General features: G+C 45.0%; 1 protein-coding gene across 3 annotated transcripts in view; it reads left to right on the top strand.

Annotated features, from left to right (window-relative positions):
- Positions 1–17,367, top strand: part of ARHGAP8 (Rho GTPase activating protein 8) — a 218,876-nt gene that overhangs the window by 133,264 nt on the left and 68,245 nt on the right. For 2 of the 3 annotated variants that reach the window (XM_075003559.1, XM_075003569.1), the window contains 3 exons: positions 56–184; positions 11,074–11,177; positions 15,147–15,377. In XM_075003559.1, the coding sequence (XP_074859660.1) occupies positions 56–184; positions 11,074–11,177; positions 15,147–15,344 (431 nt within the window). In that variant the 3' untranslated portion in view covers positions 15,345–15,377. Of the gene's footprint in view, positions 1–55; positions 185–11,073; positions 11,178–15,146; positions 15,378–17,367 lie in introns of those variants that run through there. The other variant, XM_075003579.1, reaches the window with a different exon arrangement.

Here is a 17,367-nt window from a genome sequence, read left to right as displayed (position 1 = left end):
CATAATAAACACGTTGAAACATGTTATTCAGAAGTCATCCTTCTTGGTCCTCTAGGCAAGCCTGTTAATTTTGATGACTATGGAGATATCCATATTCCTGCTGTTATCTTGAAGACTTTCCTGAGGGAACTTCCACAGCCTTTACTAACCTTTGAATCCTATGATCAAATCCTTGGAATCACCAGTGAGTATAAATCACTTGATATCATGTCATGAGTTTTGTATTTGTAGTTGATCTGGATTTGGCTAATTTATAATCACTTTATCATTGACCCATGACATAGTAGTATTTGTATAGGACCATTTGTCTTGTATGTGCCTCAGGCACTTGACTGATATGATAGCAAGTTCAACATTCCATCCAGTAGAAAGCAAAGATAAAAATCCACGAGCAAGATGTTCAAAAATAGGATCCCAAAGTTAGATTGTAAGTTCATATTTAGGCATCTGCCTGATTTTCAAGAGTCCCAAGCAGCTAACAGCTTCCAGCCTAGCGGATGCATAAGAGTCGTCGTCTGTTCAGCTTCTCTGAAAATAGACCCGGGCCTAAATATGGACTTCTTTAGCTGTCTAATCTTGGGTTTGTATTTTGAAAATCCAAGTTTGTGTTGTGGAAGTACAAAAATATATATGATTATATTTATAGTACAATGCATTAATAAACACTCTTACATCCCTCCCTCTCCCAACCCCCACCACACCCATTTGCTCTATTCCTTTTGTCCAATACTAGACTCTGTTGTTCAAAGTTGTTTCTGTTCTTGTATGTTTTTATATGCTGCTTTACATCCTACAAGTTTACAGTATGCTTTTAAAAACTAGTTACTGCTCCAAACACAAGTGCAGCGGCCCTTGGCAATGGAAGTTGGCAGCTGGAGGGGAATTAGTGTGTTGCACAACAGTTAAGCAAGGGAGAAATTTAGAATGCTGCCACCAAAATAAACTGCATTCTTATGGAAATTTGTTATGTAGTGGCCACACAGAGCAGCTGGGAGCTTAGGCTGCATCTACACTACGAGATAAATTCCAATTTCAGGGGTTTAGCTCAATATGAAAACGTGACTGTTTTCGCACGTAATACTGTTAACTCAATTTATGGAGCCATAATGCCAATTACAGCATATTGATGATATGGGATGGCTATAGTGTCTATCTCTAATTTAAAATCTCGAATCAAGGCTAGTGTGGAAACACCATGTCCTTAATTTGAATTTGTTAGCCTTCAGAAGTGTCCTGTATGTATCCCACAAAGCTACTTGGCCGCTTTGTTGTGCACTGCTGTCAGGTGTGCAGGAAGAAGGTCAAAGTAAGCCTGTAAAGTTTGGATTGAATTTGAATTTGAATGAAAATTTGAACTGGAATTTAGCAGCCCCACCCTGCAAATAAAAAGGGCATCCATTTAAGAAAAAAAATGCCTTTGTCCATCGTGTTTCACCGCATTGGTAGCCATCTCACCGCATAGGTGGCAGTTATTGGTACCACTGTACTGTAATCATGAGAACTCAGGGTAGTGGTCTGACTAGCACTTCTCAGGCTTACAAGAGAGCCCCAGCTTGGACCCACCAAGTGATTCTGGATCTCATTGCCATTTGGGGAGACCAATCAGTGGTGAAGAGACTTTGGGTGGCCAAGAGAAACACGGCCATCTATGATCAGATGGTGCACGAGATGGCAGCCCGAGGTTACTCCTGGGACTCTATGCAGTGCCAGTTGAAGGTGAAAGAACTCCGGCAGGCCTATCAAAAAGTCCAGGAAGCAAACCAGTGGTCAGGGACTGCTCCACGGACTTGCCGCTATTATCAACAGCTCCACATGCTTATGGGGAACGACCCCACCACATAGCCTGGACTGAATTATGATGCTTGTGGAGGCTCTGGTATGGATTCCGGGGTAAGCACGGAGGAGCAGAATGTCCCGGTGGAAGAGGGAAATGGAGAGGAGGAAGGGAGCAATGAGCAGGGGACAGAGGAAGTTGTTCTGGACAGCCCTGAGCTCTTCACCATAGACCTGGAACCAGTCACCTTTACACTGGTCACTTCCACGCCAGTCACTTGTGTGCCGGTCCCCAAGCACTCTGGAGCAAGCGGTTTGGGTGAGTCTTTATTCTGCATGCTAGAAGCGGGTTGGGGGTGGGCATAGCTATAGGTATTGTGGACATGGCAAAGCAGACGGAGGTCACTGCAAAGCTTGTAACAGCCATTACTTAGCAGATGGCAGTCCTGCGGTCCCTTCTGCTGCTGCAGAGGGATTCCCCAACCCATCAGGGCATCAGCTGATACCTGCTGGCCTGAGTCCCCTGAGGAGGGGGAGCCCACCCCACCACCATCGTCGCATTCCTCGCGACAAGTTCTCCAAGGAAAGGGCACACCACGCATCATCATGGTCCCCTCATGCAGGGATGGAGAGCAAGGCTACCCTGTCACTCCAGCCCCAAGGGCCATTGCAAAAGGCTATTCAAGCACCCTTAAGAAGGCTTTAATTCCCGGCCACTTAAACACCTCTTAACCCTAAAATAAAAGCATTCCTTTGAGCTCAGTGTGATTTCTTGTCCTGGTGGGGTGGGGGGGACACAAATCAAAATGAGTGGGTGGGGGGAGGGTGAGTGCTGCTGGAGGTGCAGCTGCCCAGTGATACCACCTTGTCTGCAGCAGACATGCGGCTGAGGGATCTGGGCAGTGTTGGGGAGTGTGAGTGCTGCTGAAGGCACAGCTGGGCAGTAAAACTCCCTGGTCCACAGCAGATGCACAGCTGAGGGAACTGGGGGGTGGGAGGGGCAGTGAAACTCCCTTGTCCCACCAAAGAAGAGCATTCATTCATTATGTCATGGTTGATTTATTGGGATTATGGCAGAGACATACACTGGTACCATGTGTGTTACAGATAATTCATAATGCTGTTTTTAATGTGTCCCTTATTGCTGCAGCTTCAGCGTGGGTACTGGTGGAGGGCAGTGTAGACAGCTGCAAGTAAGCCCTGCCTTTTGCCTCGGCTTCAGAATGCCATATGGATGGGACACTCTCCCGCTTTGATTCACATATGTTTTGCAAATCGTGCGCACTATAATAACGGTGGGGACATTAGCTTCAGAAACGTCCAAATGGATCAGTAAACATCTGAACCTTACTTTCAACCATCCAAAGGCGCGTTCCACGATCATTCTGCATTTGCTCAATCTGTAATTAAAGTTTTCCGTTCTGGGGTCCAGGGCTCCTGTGTAGAGTTTCATTGAGCAGGGAAGCAGAGGGTAAGCAGGGTCGTCCAATATAACAATGGGCATCTCCACATCACCAGTTTTGATTTTCTAATTAGAAAAAAAAGTCCCATCCAGGAGCTTTCAGTACAGTCCTGAACTTCGGAATATGCGCACGTTGTGCACCCTCCCCGACCAGCCAACGTTGATGTTGGTAAAATGACCTTTGTGATCTGCCAACCCCTGCATGACCATGGAAATGTACCTCTTTCAATTAATATACTCTGATGCCAGGTGTGCCGGGGCCATGATGGGGATGTGCACGCCATCTGTTGCCCCACCACAGTTAGGAAAGCTCTGAGCAGCAAAGCCATCCACTATGGCCTATACATCTCCCAGGGTCACAATCTTCCTGGGGAAATGCCAACAGATTGCATGGGCCACCTCCATCACCACGGACCCCACTGTAGATCTGCCCACAGTGAACTGATTTGCCACTGCTTGGTAACTGTCAGGGGTTGCAAACTTCCACGGTGTAATTGCTATTCGCTTCTGTGCCATTAAAACCTGCCTCATTTTGGAGTTGCTGTGCTTCAGGGCAGGTGCCAGTGCATCGCAAAGTTCCACAAAGGTGGACGTGCACATGTGAAAGTTCTGCATGCATTGCTGGTCATTCCAGGACTCCAAAACAATGGGATACCACCAGTGTGTGCTGGTCTCTCGAGTCCAAAAACGCCGCTCCACTGTCAATAATGCAGTCATGGCACCTACCAGCTCTGCATTCTTGTTCCACGGTTGGCACAATTGCTGTTCTAAAATACCATCCTCGTCAGCAGCAGCAGCACCACTGCTGATAGGTAAACTGATAGACAAGCACCATCAAGCTTTGGAATTGAAGGACAAATTGCGTGAGAGTTGCTGTGGTTGCCGAAATGATCTGTGCTATGATTTTTAGCATTTGTTGATGCATGCTTGCTCTGTAATGCTGCAGCAGGAAATGGCGTGATCTCCAGTTCTTTTATCGCACAATTACTGATGCAGTGAATTATAGGACAGTGATTGGAATTCTGGGATTACAACATGAAACACCCCCAAGCAACCGGGGCTAAGGCACTGTGGGATAGGTACCCACAATGCAGTGCTCCTGCTGTCGAACTTGCATGGGGCAATGGGGACACAGAGATTCGACCTGGACAAAAGTTGGGTCGAATTTCAGGAAGCTTTGTGGGCACTTTATTCGAATTCATGATATCTAAGTTTTCAATTTCATTGTATATCGAATTTATCTCATGGTGTAGACATAGCCTTAGTCTGAAAGATTTAGTCCCAAAGGCCCATACATAGGCTTCTCACTTTAATCAAGGTTTACTTGTTTATTTGTCCTGCAGTCCTACATTTTCAAGAGTTGGGCAAAATTTCCACTGGGCTTAATTACATTGAAACTTTGGACCGCACTCAGTTACACCAGTAGATACCCATTGTCATCTTCTGCACTGGTGAAATTGTGGTAGACTGGGCCAAATTGTGCTATGTGTATTTCATTGACATTTTATTAGAGGTATTACTCAGAAATAAAATATTGAGGAACAGGCCAGACTGACTTAAAACTTAGAAAGGGAAATATGTTAATTATCTAAGGGGCTGACATCCTATGAATTTACCGATGACAAAACTTCAATCATGTGGCATTATTTCAAATATTGAAAATTTTTAATGCTGACAAAGTGACTTACTATATTCCAGAGTGTTTGGCACTTAGTGCCTGCTGCTTGCAGAGATATACATTCTGCTATCCACCAGTACCATTTTCAGGGGGCTTCTGAATTCTGTTAAGCATTGAGTTAACAGAATGTTTGGTCCCAAATTGGGAAGCAGTATTGTTCTTACCACAGCTCTTTGAGCTGGGGTTAACTAAGGGTTGGGTGCTTCCAGCTAGTTTACATTCTTTTGGTAACTGAAAGACACTGTTGTTGAAAAGCTGAAATTGTTATCAGAGGCCGTCTCTATTGTAGCAGGTGATTATGACTGTAATTGCTTTCAGACAGGGAGTGACTTCTGGCTATGTCTTTATACAAGGCAGTAGGGTTCTGATCCATAATTACAACACCTCAGAAATTTTTCAAAACGAAGAAGGAAAACATGAAAAGTTGATGATGTCCCTCATCCTGCAGCCTCTTATGTACTTGTTTAGCTTTGCTCATGTGAGTTATTCCAATCTCGATAATCCAAGGCACAGTACAGTGCAAAATCATCTTGCTCTTCTTTGAGTGATTGTTGATGCACTTCCAGTAGGTGCGTGTGCCTGCCAAATGCCTGGTCATCAGAAGGCTTTTCCCTTAGTGCTAGAGCTGGCTGTGGAGCTCCCCTGTAGTGCAGTGTAGTAAAGGGCTCGGTCAGCTCTCCACCCTCTCAGTTCCTTCTTAGCACCAGTAACATCATTAGAGCACTTGTTCTCTTGCTCTGCCTGACAAACCTAGCAGTGCTGTTCCCTACCCGTTCTTGTTCATTGTTAGCGAGCTCTTAATGTCAAGAGTTAGTTGATCGTTATAACTGGGGGGTTCATGTTTTGTTCTTTCTTTGAGGGCATACAGCGGGAGCTTAAGAGATGCATCACCTGTGGCAAGCCTGTGCCCAGAGGGAGCCGCATACAGCTTGCTACAAGAGCTTAGGTGAAGGGCACTTAGTTGATAAGTGCAATATTCACAGGAATTTCAAGTCTAGGATGAAAAGAGAGCAAGATCAGCGCTTGAAACTCCTGCTTATGGAGTCGTCACTTCAGCCCCCACTGCTGGACCCAGTGCCATTCTTTTCGGTGTGCAGCACATCACCCTTCATTCAGAGTGCGCTGGCTTCAGTGCAGGAAACGTCAACTTCTTGTAAAGAGGGATCAAAAGAGCAAAGGCACCACTCTCTGGCACATAAGAGAAGCTTCTCTGCCTGGCACAATTCTGTGTCTCTGGAGCCACCCAAGAAGTCAAGGCCTAGCAGAGCTAGTCTCTGGCCAATAGGGCCAGCAGCCACCATCAGTTGGTGCGCCCCTCAGTGGGGCACCTTAAGGACAGTGCGGCACCACTGGGTCTGTCAAGTCTGTTGTCATTAGAGTCCCTGTGGGAAGGCCTGGAGGAAGACCTGGACCTCCCTTAGAAGTCAGATGGGACAAGATGGCATGGGACCTGATCCAGACTTCTGAGCACATGGCAGATTGCAGCACCGGCACTGTCCACAATGCAGCACATGCCCTGGCCTCAACACCACCAAGCTCGTGCCATCCCTGGCTCCTATACAGCCGCAGGACAAACCAACCGTGCTGCAGGGCCACTAACCCTCCTATTGGCATTGCTTCCCAGTCTTGTTGGACACCACACTTCTGTGTTAAGCCGCCGAATGTGAGGTGGAGGTGGAGGTGGAGTTCTTCACATCTCGCAGCAGCACCGCAGATGTCCTGGCCCCCGCAGTAGCAGGCACCTGTGCAGTGACCATTCTGGACACCCTGGGCCTATTATCAGGGTCAGGACCTGGCATTGCTGGTGGCTTCCGTGACTTTGTCCCACCAGGCACCTTTGGGCACAGCAGTGGCTCCTGAGCTGTCCAGAATCCCAAGCCCATTCCAGGTCACGTGATGCCTCATCACTTGTTGACATCTGCTGAACCACTAATGTCTCATCTCCCGAGTGTCTCTGGGAATAGAAGGGAGCCCGAAGGTTGGGAGGCCCCAGTCCCCAGGAATCCATCTCTTCCTCCCTGGGCGAGGTGGTCATGGGTACATCTTCCTCCCTTCGGGACCTTTTACGGTGAGTGGCCCACAGTCTGTGTCCCCACAGGGTAGGCAGTGGAAGATGCAGCCCCAGTGGTGGAAATCTTGGGCCCTGAGGGCCAGTCCAGGGTGCCCTTACACCTGATTTAGACTTTCCAGTGTGCCCATTCACCCAACTCATTCACCCAACCTCCACCTAGGTCACTCACGGTTGAAGCTGTTAACCATGAAGAGCAGCTGGGACCAGCCACTAAGAACAAGAATGCTAAGAAGCTGGACCTCTTTAGGGTCTACTTGATCGAGGGTCTCCAGCTTCACATCTACAACCAGCAGGTGCTGAGTCACTACTTTCTATAACTCTGGGCACACACTGTATATGTTTCAGGAGCTACTGCCTGCGGCCTTGTGTCTGGAGCTCATGGCACTCCTGGAGGAGAACAAAACTGGAGCCCACAACTCCCTTGAGGTAGTGACATACACGGCTGACTCGACCGCCAGGTTGATTGGTGGTCATGTGTATTGCCATGAGGCACAACACCTGGCTCCAGGTTTGTGGTCTACCCCCAGAGGTCCAGACTGTGATCCAGGACTTCCCTATTGACTGTGCAGGTCTGTTCCCTGAAAAGAAGGATATGAAGCTGCACTGCCTTTAGAATTCCCGGGCAACTCAGGTCACTTAGGATCTATACACCAGTACCTCAACACAAGCCATTTAGGCTTCCACTGCCCTCATCCTTCTCTGTTGGAGGCAGCCTTCCCACCCCTCTTCGGGTCAGTGCCAGGGCCACTCCACATCACTTCCCAGCCGTAAACCAACTTTTGAGGGTGTGCCTGAGGATGGAGCACCAGTCCAATTCACAGATCTCTCCCCATATTTGGCATTCGTCTATCTCACTTTTGCCATTATTGGGCCAGTAGTACCTTGGACCATTGGATCCTCAGTTTGCGAGGGGTGGGATATTCCATCCTGTTCTTTCCATCCTGCCATGGCCCGCTCCCCACACATCCTTCCCCCTGCCCCACTTCCACATTCCTCCTCTGGAACCCTTCTCTTGAGCAACTCCTCAATGAAGGGGTTCAGTTCCTCTTAGAGTTAGGGGTGATAGAGGAGGTTGCTCAGGAATTAAGGCGCAGGGGTTTCTGTTCCCAGTGTTTTTCCCCAAGGCCAAGAGCAAGCTCACGCCCCTTATGGATCTTTCAAATCTGAATGTGTTCTTAAGAAAGTTCACATTCTGTATGGTTTCCCAGGCTGCTATCATTCCCTCCCTAGATCCAGGGGACAGGTGTGCCGCCTTCAATATGAAGGACACATACTTCTATATCGCCATCGTTCCCAAGCACAGGCAGTTTCTCTAGTTCACAGTCAATGGCCAACACTACTAATTCATAGTCCTTCCATTTGGCCTCTCCATGGCACCGATGGTGTTCACAAAGTGCATAGCAGTGGTGGTGGCCTTTCTCCACAAACATTGGGTATGGGTCTTCCTGTACCTTGGCAATTGGCTAATCCAGGGCAGGTCCCAGAAGCAGGTCTGCCAGCATGTGGCTCTGGTGCAAGTGACCTTTGCCGTGCTGGGTCTCATTCTGAATGTTCCCAGTTCTCAGCTGGTTCCAGCTCAGCAGATAGAGTTCATTTGGGCCCTTGTAGATTCTACCCATGTGAGAGCTTTCCTGTCCGAATCCCACTTTCAGATATTCCTGGACATTATTCACACCCTGCCATGCTTCCCTACCCGCTATGGCCAAAAATTGCATGAGGCTTCTGGGCCACATGGCAACCTGCAGGTTCATGGTATGACATGCCAGACTCTGCCTCCAGTGCTGGTTTGTCACAGTCCACAAATCTAACAGGGACCCGCTGGACAGCCTGTACATCCTGCCTGTGTTAGCTCTCTGCTCCCTGAATTGGTGGCTGCAGCCCCAAGTGGTATGTGTGGCGGTCCTCTTCCCCAGCCCCCAACTCTCCGTGTCTCTGGTCACTGACATGTTGGCAATGGTATAAGGGGCACCCCTGGGTGAACTCGGTATTTGAGGTTGTGGTTGCAGGTGGAACTCTCCCTGCACATCAATGTCAGGGAACTAAGGGCAGTTCACCTCACCTGCCATGATGGACAACATGTGTTCAATGTAGTATAGAAACAACAGGGCATTGGCCTCTGTCGTGAAGCCCTCAGCCTGTAGACTTTTGCAGAAAACGCCATATCTACCTGCCGAGGACCCAGAACACCCTGGCTATGTCTACACTAGCCCCAAAGTTCGAAATGGCCGCGCAAATGGCCATTTCGAAGTTTACTAATGAAGCGCTGAAATGCATATTCAGTGCTTCATTAGCATGCGGGCAGCCGCGGCACTTCGAAATTGACGCGGCTCACCGCCGCACGGCTCATCCCGACAGGGCTCCTTTTTGAAAGGACCCCGCCTACTTCGAAGTCCCCTTATTCCCTTATTTGAAGTTTGGGGCTAGTGTAGACACGGCCCCTGGATGACCATCTCAGCTGATTTTTCAACCCCCACAAATGGTCCATCTGGGTGGACATCACCCTCTCTCATCCCCCAGATGGACCTGTTTGTGATGAGGAGCATTAGGAAGTGCCACAGGTTCTGCTTCTTTTGGAATCACAGTGGTTCAGGGTGTCATGTTCTTTCCTCCTTGGAATCCTGGGTTTACACCCTATTTAGATCATTGGTGAAAATGTGCTTAATGACCTCAAATTAGTTCCAGATAATGCATATTCATAGAAGTCATCATCTTTTCAGCCTTCGCCTAGGACTTGAGTGTTAAGGATAGTTGCAGTGTCACCACAGAGGCATGTTTGAAGCCATACATGAGTAAGGAGAGAGAGAGCATTATGAGTGTCAAGGGTTTCACTGAGAATTTAGTCAGGGAATAAATACAGCACATTCCCAATACATAGAGATGAAATGGGATTCAAGTTTAGGACCATTAAATTTCCCTGTAGCAAAGAAACCGCTTCAGCTGATGTATCTACCAGAGAGAATAATCTGAGGGTGATTCTCTGGCTCTGAGCTGTGCTATCCACTTATTAAATGGGGGTGTGGGAATCAGGTGTTTGATTCTTTTCATAACTCTATCAGAGACTAACATTATGGCTATGTCTACACTAGCAACTCCCTTTTCAGAAAGGACCCTGTGTAGACAAGCCGCACGTGACCGAAAGCTGCACTTTCGAAGTGCTGCGGCTGCTGTTATGCTAATGAGGTGCTACATATTCATTGCAATGCCTCATTAGCATATCCTGAAGTGTCTCATTAGCATCCCCCTTTCGAAATGGGGGTGCTAGTGTAGACATCACTCATGACTTTTAAGTGACTTCACCGCTCTGTGTCTCAGTTCTCTTGTCTATAAAATTAGCATAATAGTCCCTGCTTATCTCACAAGGATTGTGTGAGGCTTTAATTAATTAACTGATTGGACGTTCTTTTGAAAATTTTAGTTAAAAGTCTCTTCACAATCCAAAGATATACCAGTGATTATTATCCCAGCAAGGGGAAGGAGTGTACACAGTCAAACTAAATTCAGCTCTGACTTACAGAGATGTAAATGTAGGCTACATCTACATGTGCCCCAAACTTCGAAATGGCCACGCAAATGGCCATTTCGAAGTTTACTAATGAAGCGCTGAAATGCATATTCAGCGCTTCATTAGCATGCGGGCGGCAGCGGCACTTCGAAATTGATGCGGCTTGCCGCCGCGCGGTTTGTCCAGACGGGGCTCCTTTTTGAAAGGACCCCGCCTACTTCGAAGTCCCCTTATTCCCATCAGCTCACGGGAATAAGGGGACTTCGAAGTAGGCAGGGTCCTTTTGAAAAGGAGCCCCATCTGGACGAGACGCGCGGCAGCAAGCCGCGTCAATTTCGAAGTGCCGCTGCCGCCCGCATGCTAATGAAGCGCTGAATATGCATTTCAGCGCTTCATTAGTAAACTTCGAAATGGCCATTTGCGTGGCCATTTCGAAGTTTGGGGCACGTGTAGACACGGCTCTGAAGTAACTTCACCATATTTTCCAGGAGTTACTGAGTATGTAAATTGTCCTAAAAGGAATATTGCAACCTTGTCTGTGTTGTAATACGGTGCAACAGGCATCACATGTGACATTGCTATTACAGGTGTGGAAAGCAGTTTACGAGTGACGAGCTGCAAACAAATAGTCCAAGGACTTCCTGAGCACAATTACGTGGTTCTTAAATACCTGATATGCTTCCTTCATATGGTGAGTGCAGGCAAACTTCCCATAATTCTGGCAGACTTCTTTTTAAAGTCTCTCTGTACGCAATTCAGCATTTAAAAAAGAAATTGAAGAGTTGGAGAAGTGCAAGAAGGCTGGCTTGCATTATTTATCAATGTAGCAGTTTTAAGCTGTAACACATCTCCACTTCTAATACAGAGCTGAATAATAACCACAATGATAACTTCAGTGTAAAACTCTTCATAAATAATTGAAGCTATGGTGTAAATACAAATAAAACTACACAGCAGCTAAGGTGTTTAAAATAGATACCTCTACATTTCTATTGCGTTGATTTTTTTTTTAAACTTTTTGTGTGAAATATCAGTTTAGAAAAAGCTTGGAAATAATTTTTCTCCCCAGTGATTAAATAAACAAGCCTTTGAAACCTGTAGTGTTGGAGAAAGGTGTTAGATCGATAGCCCCTGGAATCCAAATATCCACAGAAGAGTAATATAGCTGCAGTAGCAGCAATGTAATCTCCCTTCTCACTGCCCAATTTACCATCTCTCTGGGCTAAACTTTTCAAGCCTGGTTGCTTAAATGTAAGCCTCTTCATACATATTCATGAGGTGCCTAAGTAAAACAGACTCATTTTCAGAGTGCTGAGCATTCACCAATCCCATTGAATCCTGAAGTTCTGTGCTAGTTCATACCATCTGAGGAACTGATCCTCAGAGGGACACCCTGGGTGCCGTATATTTGTAAGTCACATTTCAGAAACAAGTTATTTAATGCCTCTTTATCGCCCAATCCCACCAACAAAAAATATTAAAGGAAGCCTGCTGCAGACTGGTCTAGTGGGTGCTTCTCATACCTACTTGTTCATTTATCATTACTTAACTGAACTCCGAAAGCCATTATAAAAATCCTCACGTCATTTGCTATTATTTCAGCAACTGATATCTCTCCTCAGTGTTATGAATCATGTAAGTGCCTTTGTTCCAACAATAGATGCACTATCTCAACATACTTCTTAAGAGCTGAACACTTGAGGTGTTAATGAGGTGTGCAAAAGTACTGCATAATGTTTTCTATAATTGGGCAACAGAACATAGCATTTATTTTTGAGTGTGCCTTGTTATGTAAAGCACAAAGTCAAGTTGATATTAGCACTCAGCTCTTCAATTTTTGCTGATCTGTAGCTTTTAATTTTTCATATTTAAGGGAGTATTTACATTCATAAAGGTCAAGGGAATGTGAAACAACCTGGAAGCTGGAGATTTCCATTCGTCTTAGGTCAGGTGGGCTCTGCAAGCAGCCACAGTTGAAACTTTAACACACTGCTCTTCCAGTAATCCCAGTTTTTGCTTCTGACTATCACCCTTCTTACATATAAGAAGCAATTTAATTTCCTGACAAGTTCATCCTTGAACAGTGAAAGAGGTACTTGTGGTAATTTTATGAAGTGGGATGAAATGTAATCATGAGAGAGTTTTTAAGATGGTAGATTTGATTCAAGCTTCTCAACAAAAGACCAACATTTTGCTATGCAATTTCAACCCCTTCACTTAATGATATGTCTTCTTGTGACCAAAGGATACTACAAGACAATGGAATTCCAACAGCAGTAGTGGACCTGAGTTGTGGAAACGGGTCCAAGTCCTTTGACTAACAGTGAATGTTTCCTTCCGTAACGAGCTGACTGTACCAAAGAAGGAACAAACTGTCTGTTCCCCACTCAATATCTCAGGCTGCTAGAAAATGATCATTTTCGGTAACAGCAACCCTTTACTGATAAAATCAGATTTGAAGAGTGGAAAATGTTTCACTGTATGTGTTTGTGCAGTATCTAGTACAGTGTCTCCCCCCCCTTCTAGACATTACTGCCATTCAAATTATGGGAACACAAGCCAGTGTTCGAGACTCGGGCCTTAAAATTGTGCCCACAAAGATTTACATGCATAGTTACTCAGCTCAGTTCACAGAGGCTATGTCTACACTAGCAAGTTCTTTTGAAATATTTTTAAAAGAAGGGGCTCTTTCAAAATATCCAGTAGCACATCTACACACACAAAGCGCTCTTTCAAAATTAAGTGGAAAGAATGCAGCACTCCTTTTGAAAGCGCTCTTCCACTCCCATGTTAGAAAGAACACCTTCTTTCAAAAGCTTCTTTTGAAAGAAAATGTATAGATGCTCCCTGGGCCCTTTTCTTCGAAAGAGCCGTCCTCATGGTGCCTGATTTTTCAATCCCTGTCCCATTCTTTCACGAGAACAGGGGCTGTGTGGATGCTGTCTTTCAAAAGAGCAGATCACTCTTTTGATCTGTTTTTTGTGTGTGGATGCTCTCTTTCAAAAGATTGCTGTAGTGTAGACTTACCCAGAATGTGTGCGTACACAAACAAGTATTTGTATGCGCAATTTTCCATTTGTATATGCAGTCCATTGATTTATGTATGAATAGGTGAGTTTAGTGGACTCTGAAAACTTCACTTATGTGTGCTAAATATTTTGCAGAAGCACTTTTTTCAGCTCCATTTATGAAAACGGCCAAAAAGGTGCAATACAGCCTAGTTAATGAATACCTAATTCAATTGGTTTGTCAGGAAATGGGTTGTTTTCCTCTTTATAGTATGAAATGCTGCATAGTTTGGAGTTACTTAGGAAGGCGCGCCTCACTGCTGGAAAAATTGACCTTTACCGCAGTCAGTCTTCTGGAATTCAATTTAATGTAACTAGTTAGGGACACGCTAAATCGAACTCACAGGGTGCTCTCTCCCACCCCCACATCAGCACTGGTACAACTCGTGAGAAGTAAGGGAAGTCAATGGGACCATTCGCTCCAACTGACCTCCCGCAGTGGAGATGGTGCAGAAGCCTGAATTAAAGTACATCAACTCCAGCTGTGTAATTAATGTAGCTGGAATTGCGTATCTTAATTTGACCTTCCTCTTCAGTGTAGAACGGGCCTTTGTTTCCTTAAAGATAAAATGACCATTTCCTATTTTTAAATACTTGAAGCTAAATCTTGAGTTCTGTTTATGTGGTCGTGAGGGGCAGTGAAGGGTACATAAGCTACAGATGTGTGAGTAAACTGAACTGATCAATAGTGAGTCAATATCTGCAACACAGGTGGTAGAGCAGTGTAGTTACAGCACCCTGAGTATGCTACTGTATCCCCGTAATACAGGCGCAGACAACAGCAACAGAAGAGGTTTTCCATCACTTTAGGAACTCTCCACTCCCTGCACAACAATAGCTGGGTTGATGGAAACATTCTTTGGCATTCACGTAGCAGTGTGTATGCTCAGGGAGGTGGAGTCTTCACACAGTGTAGACAAGGAAGGAATATTGGGTTGTGTATGGAAAGCTGCCAGCCAGCATCAAGATCTGCTTTCTCAGGTGGAGGATCCTTAGGATTTATGAACATGGTGAGCTGCCCTCTGTGAATTGTGGCCATCTCATCCCTTGCAGTTTAGCCTCAGAGCCTCAGTAACCTCCAGGCTTACTTCTACCTTTTCATGCGTGTCCCCTGACCTTTGAACCGAGAAAGAGTTGATTCTGGAGGGAGATTAGGAATGGTGTCATTGTCCTTATTTCCCCTTGAGTTACAAAAGGACTACAGAGATCTTTGGTGCAATAAAACCTGTATTCTCCAAGTCATCAACTAGTAAAACCAAATTCCTACATGCGTAGCCTTCTTACGCCACAAGCTGTCAATCAGCTTCCTTTCATAGGCTTGGGGAAAGCACTCTGCTTTTTAGTGACTCCCCAGTGTCGTTCCCTAGGACATGGGTGGCCTGGAATGGTGGACTCAGTCTTGGGGTGCTGGCATGGTCTGGGCAACTGTATAGTTACAATGTGCCCAACCTGGAGGTGGGCTAACATTTCAGGATCCATTTAGGCCCCTGTGGCTACACAGTAATCACACCAGGCACCTCCCCTGTGGGATGTGGCCCTTGGTATTGCTTATGTTTGTCACTTGCAGTGGTGTCTGTTTTTTTTTTTTCCAGGTATCCCAGGAGAATATTTATAACAAAATGACTGGATCCAACCTAGCATGTGTCTTTGGGTTGAATTTAATCTGGCCACCTAAAGGCACTGCTTCCCTGAGTGCTTTGATTCCTCTAAATCTCTTCACTGAATTACTGGTAGATTTCTACTCCAGGATCTTCAGTTCACGAACAGTACCTGGTGAGATCTTACCTTAATGTTCAGAAAAAAGGGGAAAAAGAATATGTGTACCTTAGCAAAAATTTCCACATATAAACGTATGAAAATTTACTGTACACAGAACTTTACCGAAAGAAGACTGTTTCACCTACAGAAGCTAAAACCTTTTCCTTCTCTTGCATCACTAAGATTTTCTAAATATCAAACACATTAGGGGAAACATGTTCATCAATACTCTTTTTGTATTTGGATGTGTATACATAAACATTCACAAAATCTACAGGCCAAACGTTCACATATCTGCAGCAACTTTTCTTTCCATAATCTTTAGCAATTGTTAAATATTTGTTGGTATAAAATTCATACCAATAGATGTTATTTATTCAAGCATCTGGAGGTTTCTGTGTGTGTGTGTGTGTGTGTGTGTGTGTTCTCCCCGCCCCCCCCCCCCAAGAGCAATCCTAGGTCATCACCTGGGTCATAACGTCTGCACCATCGTGTTTGCCTTCTTGCCGTAGGGCTGCATAGGCAGTTTTTTCCCTTTGGAAACAGTTCCTTTTGAAGTCTTCAAATATATGCAAATGATGGATCCATTTTCAGACTATCAGGCCCTCATTCACACACACACAAATGAGTGTGAACTTGTGTCTGCATTCATGTGCAGTTACTATAAAAATCAAAGTATTTGACTGTGTCAGTCACATTACGCATACATCTGGCTCTTTGTGCTTTTAAGTATCTAATATGCCTGTCCAACCATTACAGCTGCACATGCAAACTGAGTGGAAAATTATGCGTGCACTCTTGAACTTTTACAAATCAAGTCATTTGTATCTTTATCTTTAAGAATTTGTTTGTATCGGTCTATAGTTAATATGAAAAAAATGTTTTAAAAAGGCACTGAATGTTTCTATTATTTGATGTATGCTGTTCAAGTTTTTTGAGTTATTCAAAATCTGCTCCTCAGTTCAGTCCCTCTGTCCCCCACACACCCAAAAAACAGAAAGAAAATCTCAACCCACACCTCGAACCCTGGAAAATACTCCTGACGACACCTTCATGAATCTAGTCCTTGTTATCAATGGCATCACATAATCTCAGTGGGAATAATTAGTCATAAAGTCTGAGGAAATTTCTGTATTTTCTCTATAGATACTTGTGTTTGAATACCACTTTAAAGTTATGCTCCCACAATGTCTGCTGCTGATCATTAGTGGAACAGGGCAGGGAGGTTATTACTGTAACAGCAAAAGAGATTGAACAACTAAACACGGTTTTCCCCAATGTCTGCTTTTTCTGCTCCCATTCAAAGCTGCTGAAATAGACATACCATTCAGGATATAGTCAAGACAGTCAGTCATCCATGGAGACCAGTTTGATTACCCCTTCACCTTGAAAAACAAAGCAACCCCTTTTCTTCCACTGGTTCTAGCTAATTGAGGGCTTGAGCTTCTAGTCTGTCATCTTGCCTGCCTGTCCAACAGAGAAAATAGTGATTTGTTCTTTTTGGCAATTTAGGGAAAGTAAGATAGAGTACCCATCAAGCTATGGTATGCTGGACACGTCAATCCTATGTTTGCCCAGTAGATGTCATCTACAGCACAATGCTATGAAAGGAAATGATTAAAATGTAAATAATGAGAGGTATAGTACAACCTGCACTGTATGTGACATCCTTTTGAAATTTAAATGGCCTTGTAATTTTCTCTTAATTCATTTTCTCTTAATGTAATTTTCTCTTAATTCATCAAGTGTTTCAATTAAAAACAAATTTGGGGTTTCCAAATATTTATTGTTAAGTGTCTGATTTTTGTTAGTGTCAAGGGACCAGCTGGGTGTGACTTTGCTAGCTGAGTATAAAATGTTGCACAGGATAAACAGAATAATTAAGGTGAGTTGATGACTTTAATGACTTTAATGGTGTTGTACTTTCAGGAAGATGAGGGTGTTGTACTTTCAGGAAGAATCGGAGGGGTAGCCGTGTTAGTCTGAACCTGTAACAGCAACGAAGGGTCCTGCAGCACCTTATAGACTGACAGAAAAGTTTTGAGCATGAGCTTT

The sequence above is a fragment of the Carettochelys insculpta genome, chromosome 1 (genome assembly GCF_033958435.1).
Source record: "Carettochelys insculpta isolate YL-2023 chromosome 1, ASM3395843v1, whole genome shotgun sequence".
NCBI lineage: Eukaryota > Metazoa > Chordata > Testudines > Carettochelyidae > Carettochelys > Carettochelys insculpta.
The sequence above is the reverse complement of the archived record's forward strand: the minus strand, read 5'-3'. Positions and strand labels throughout refer to the sequence as shown.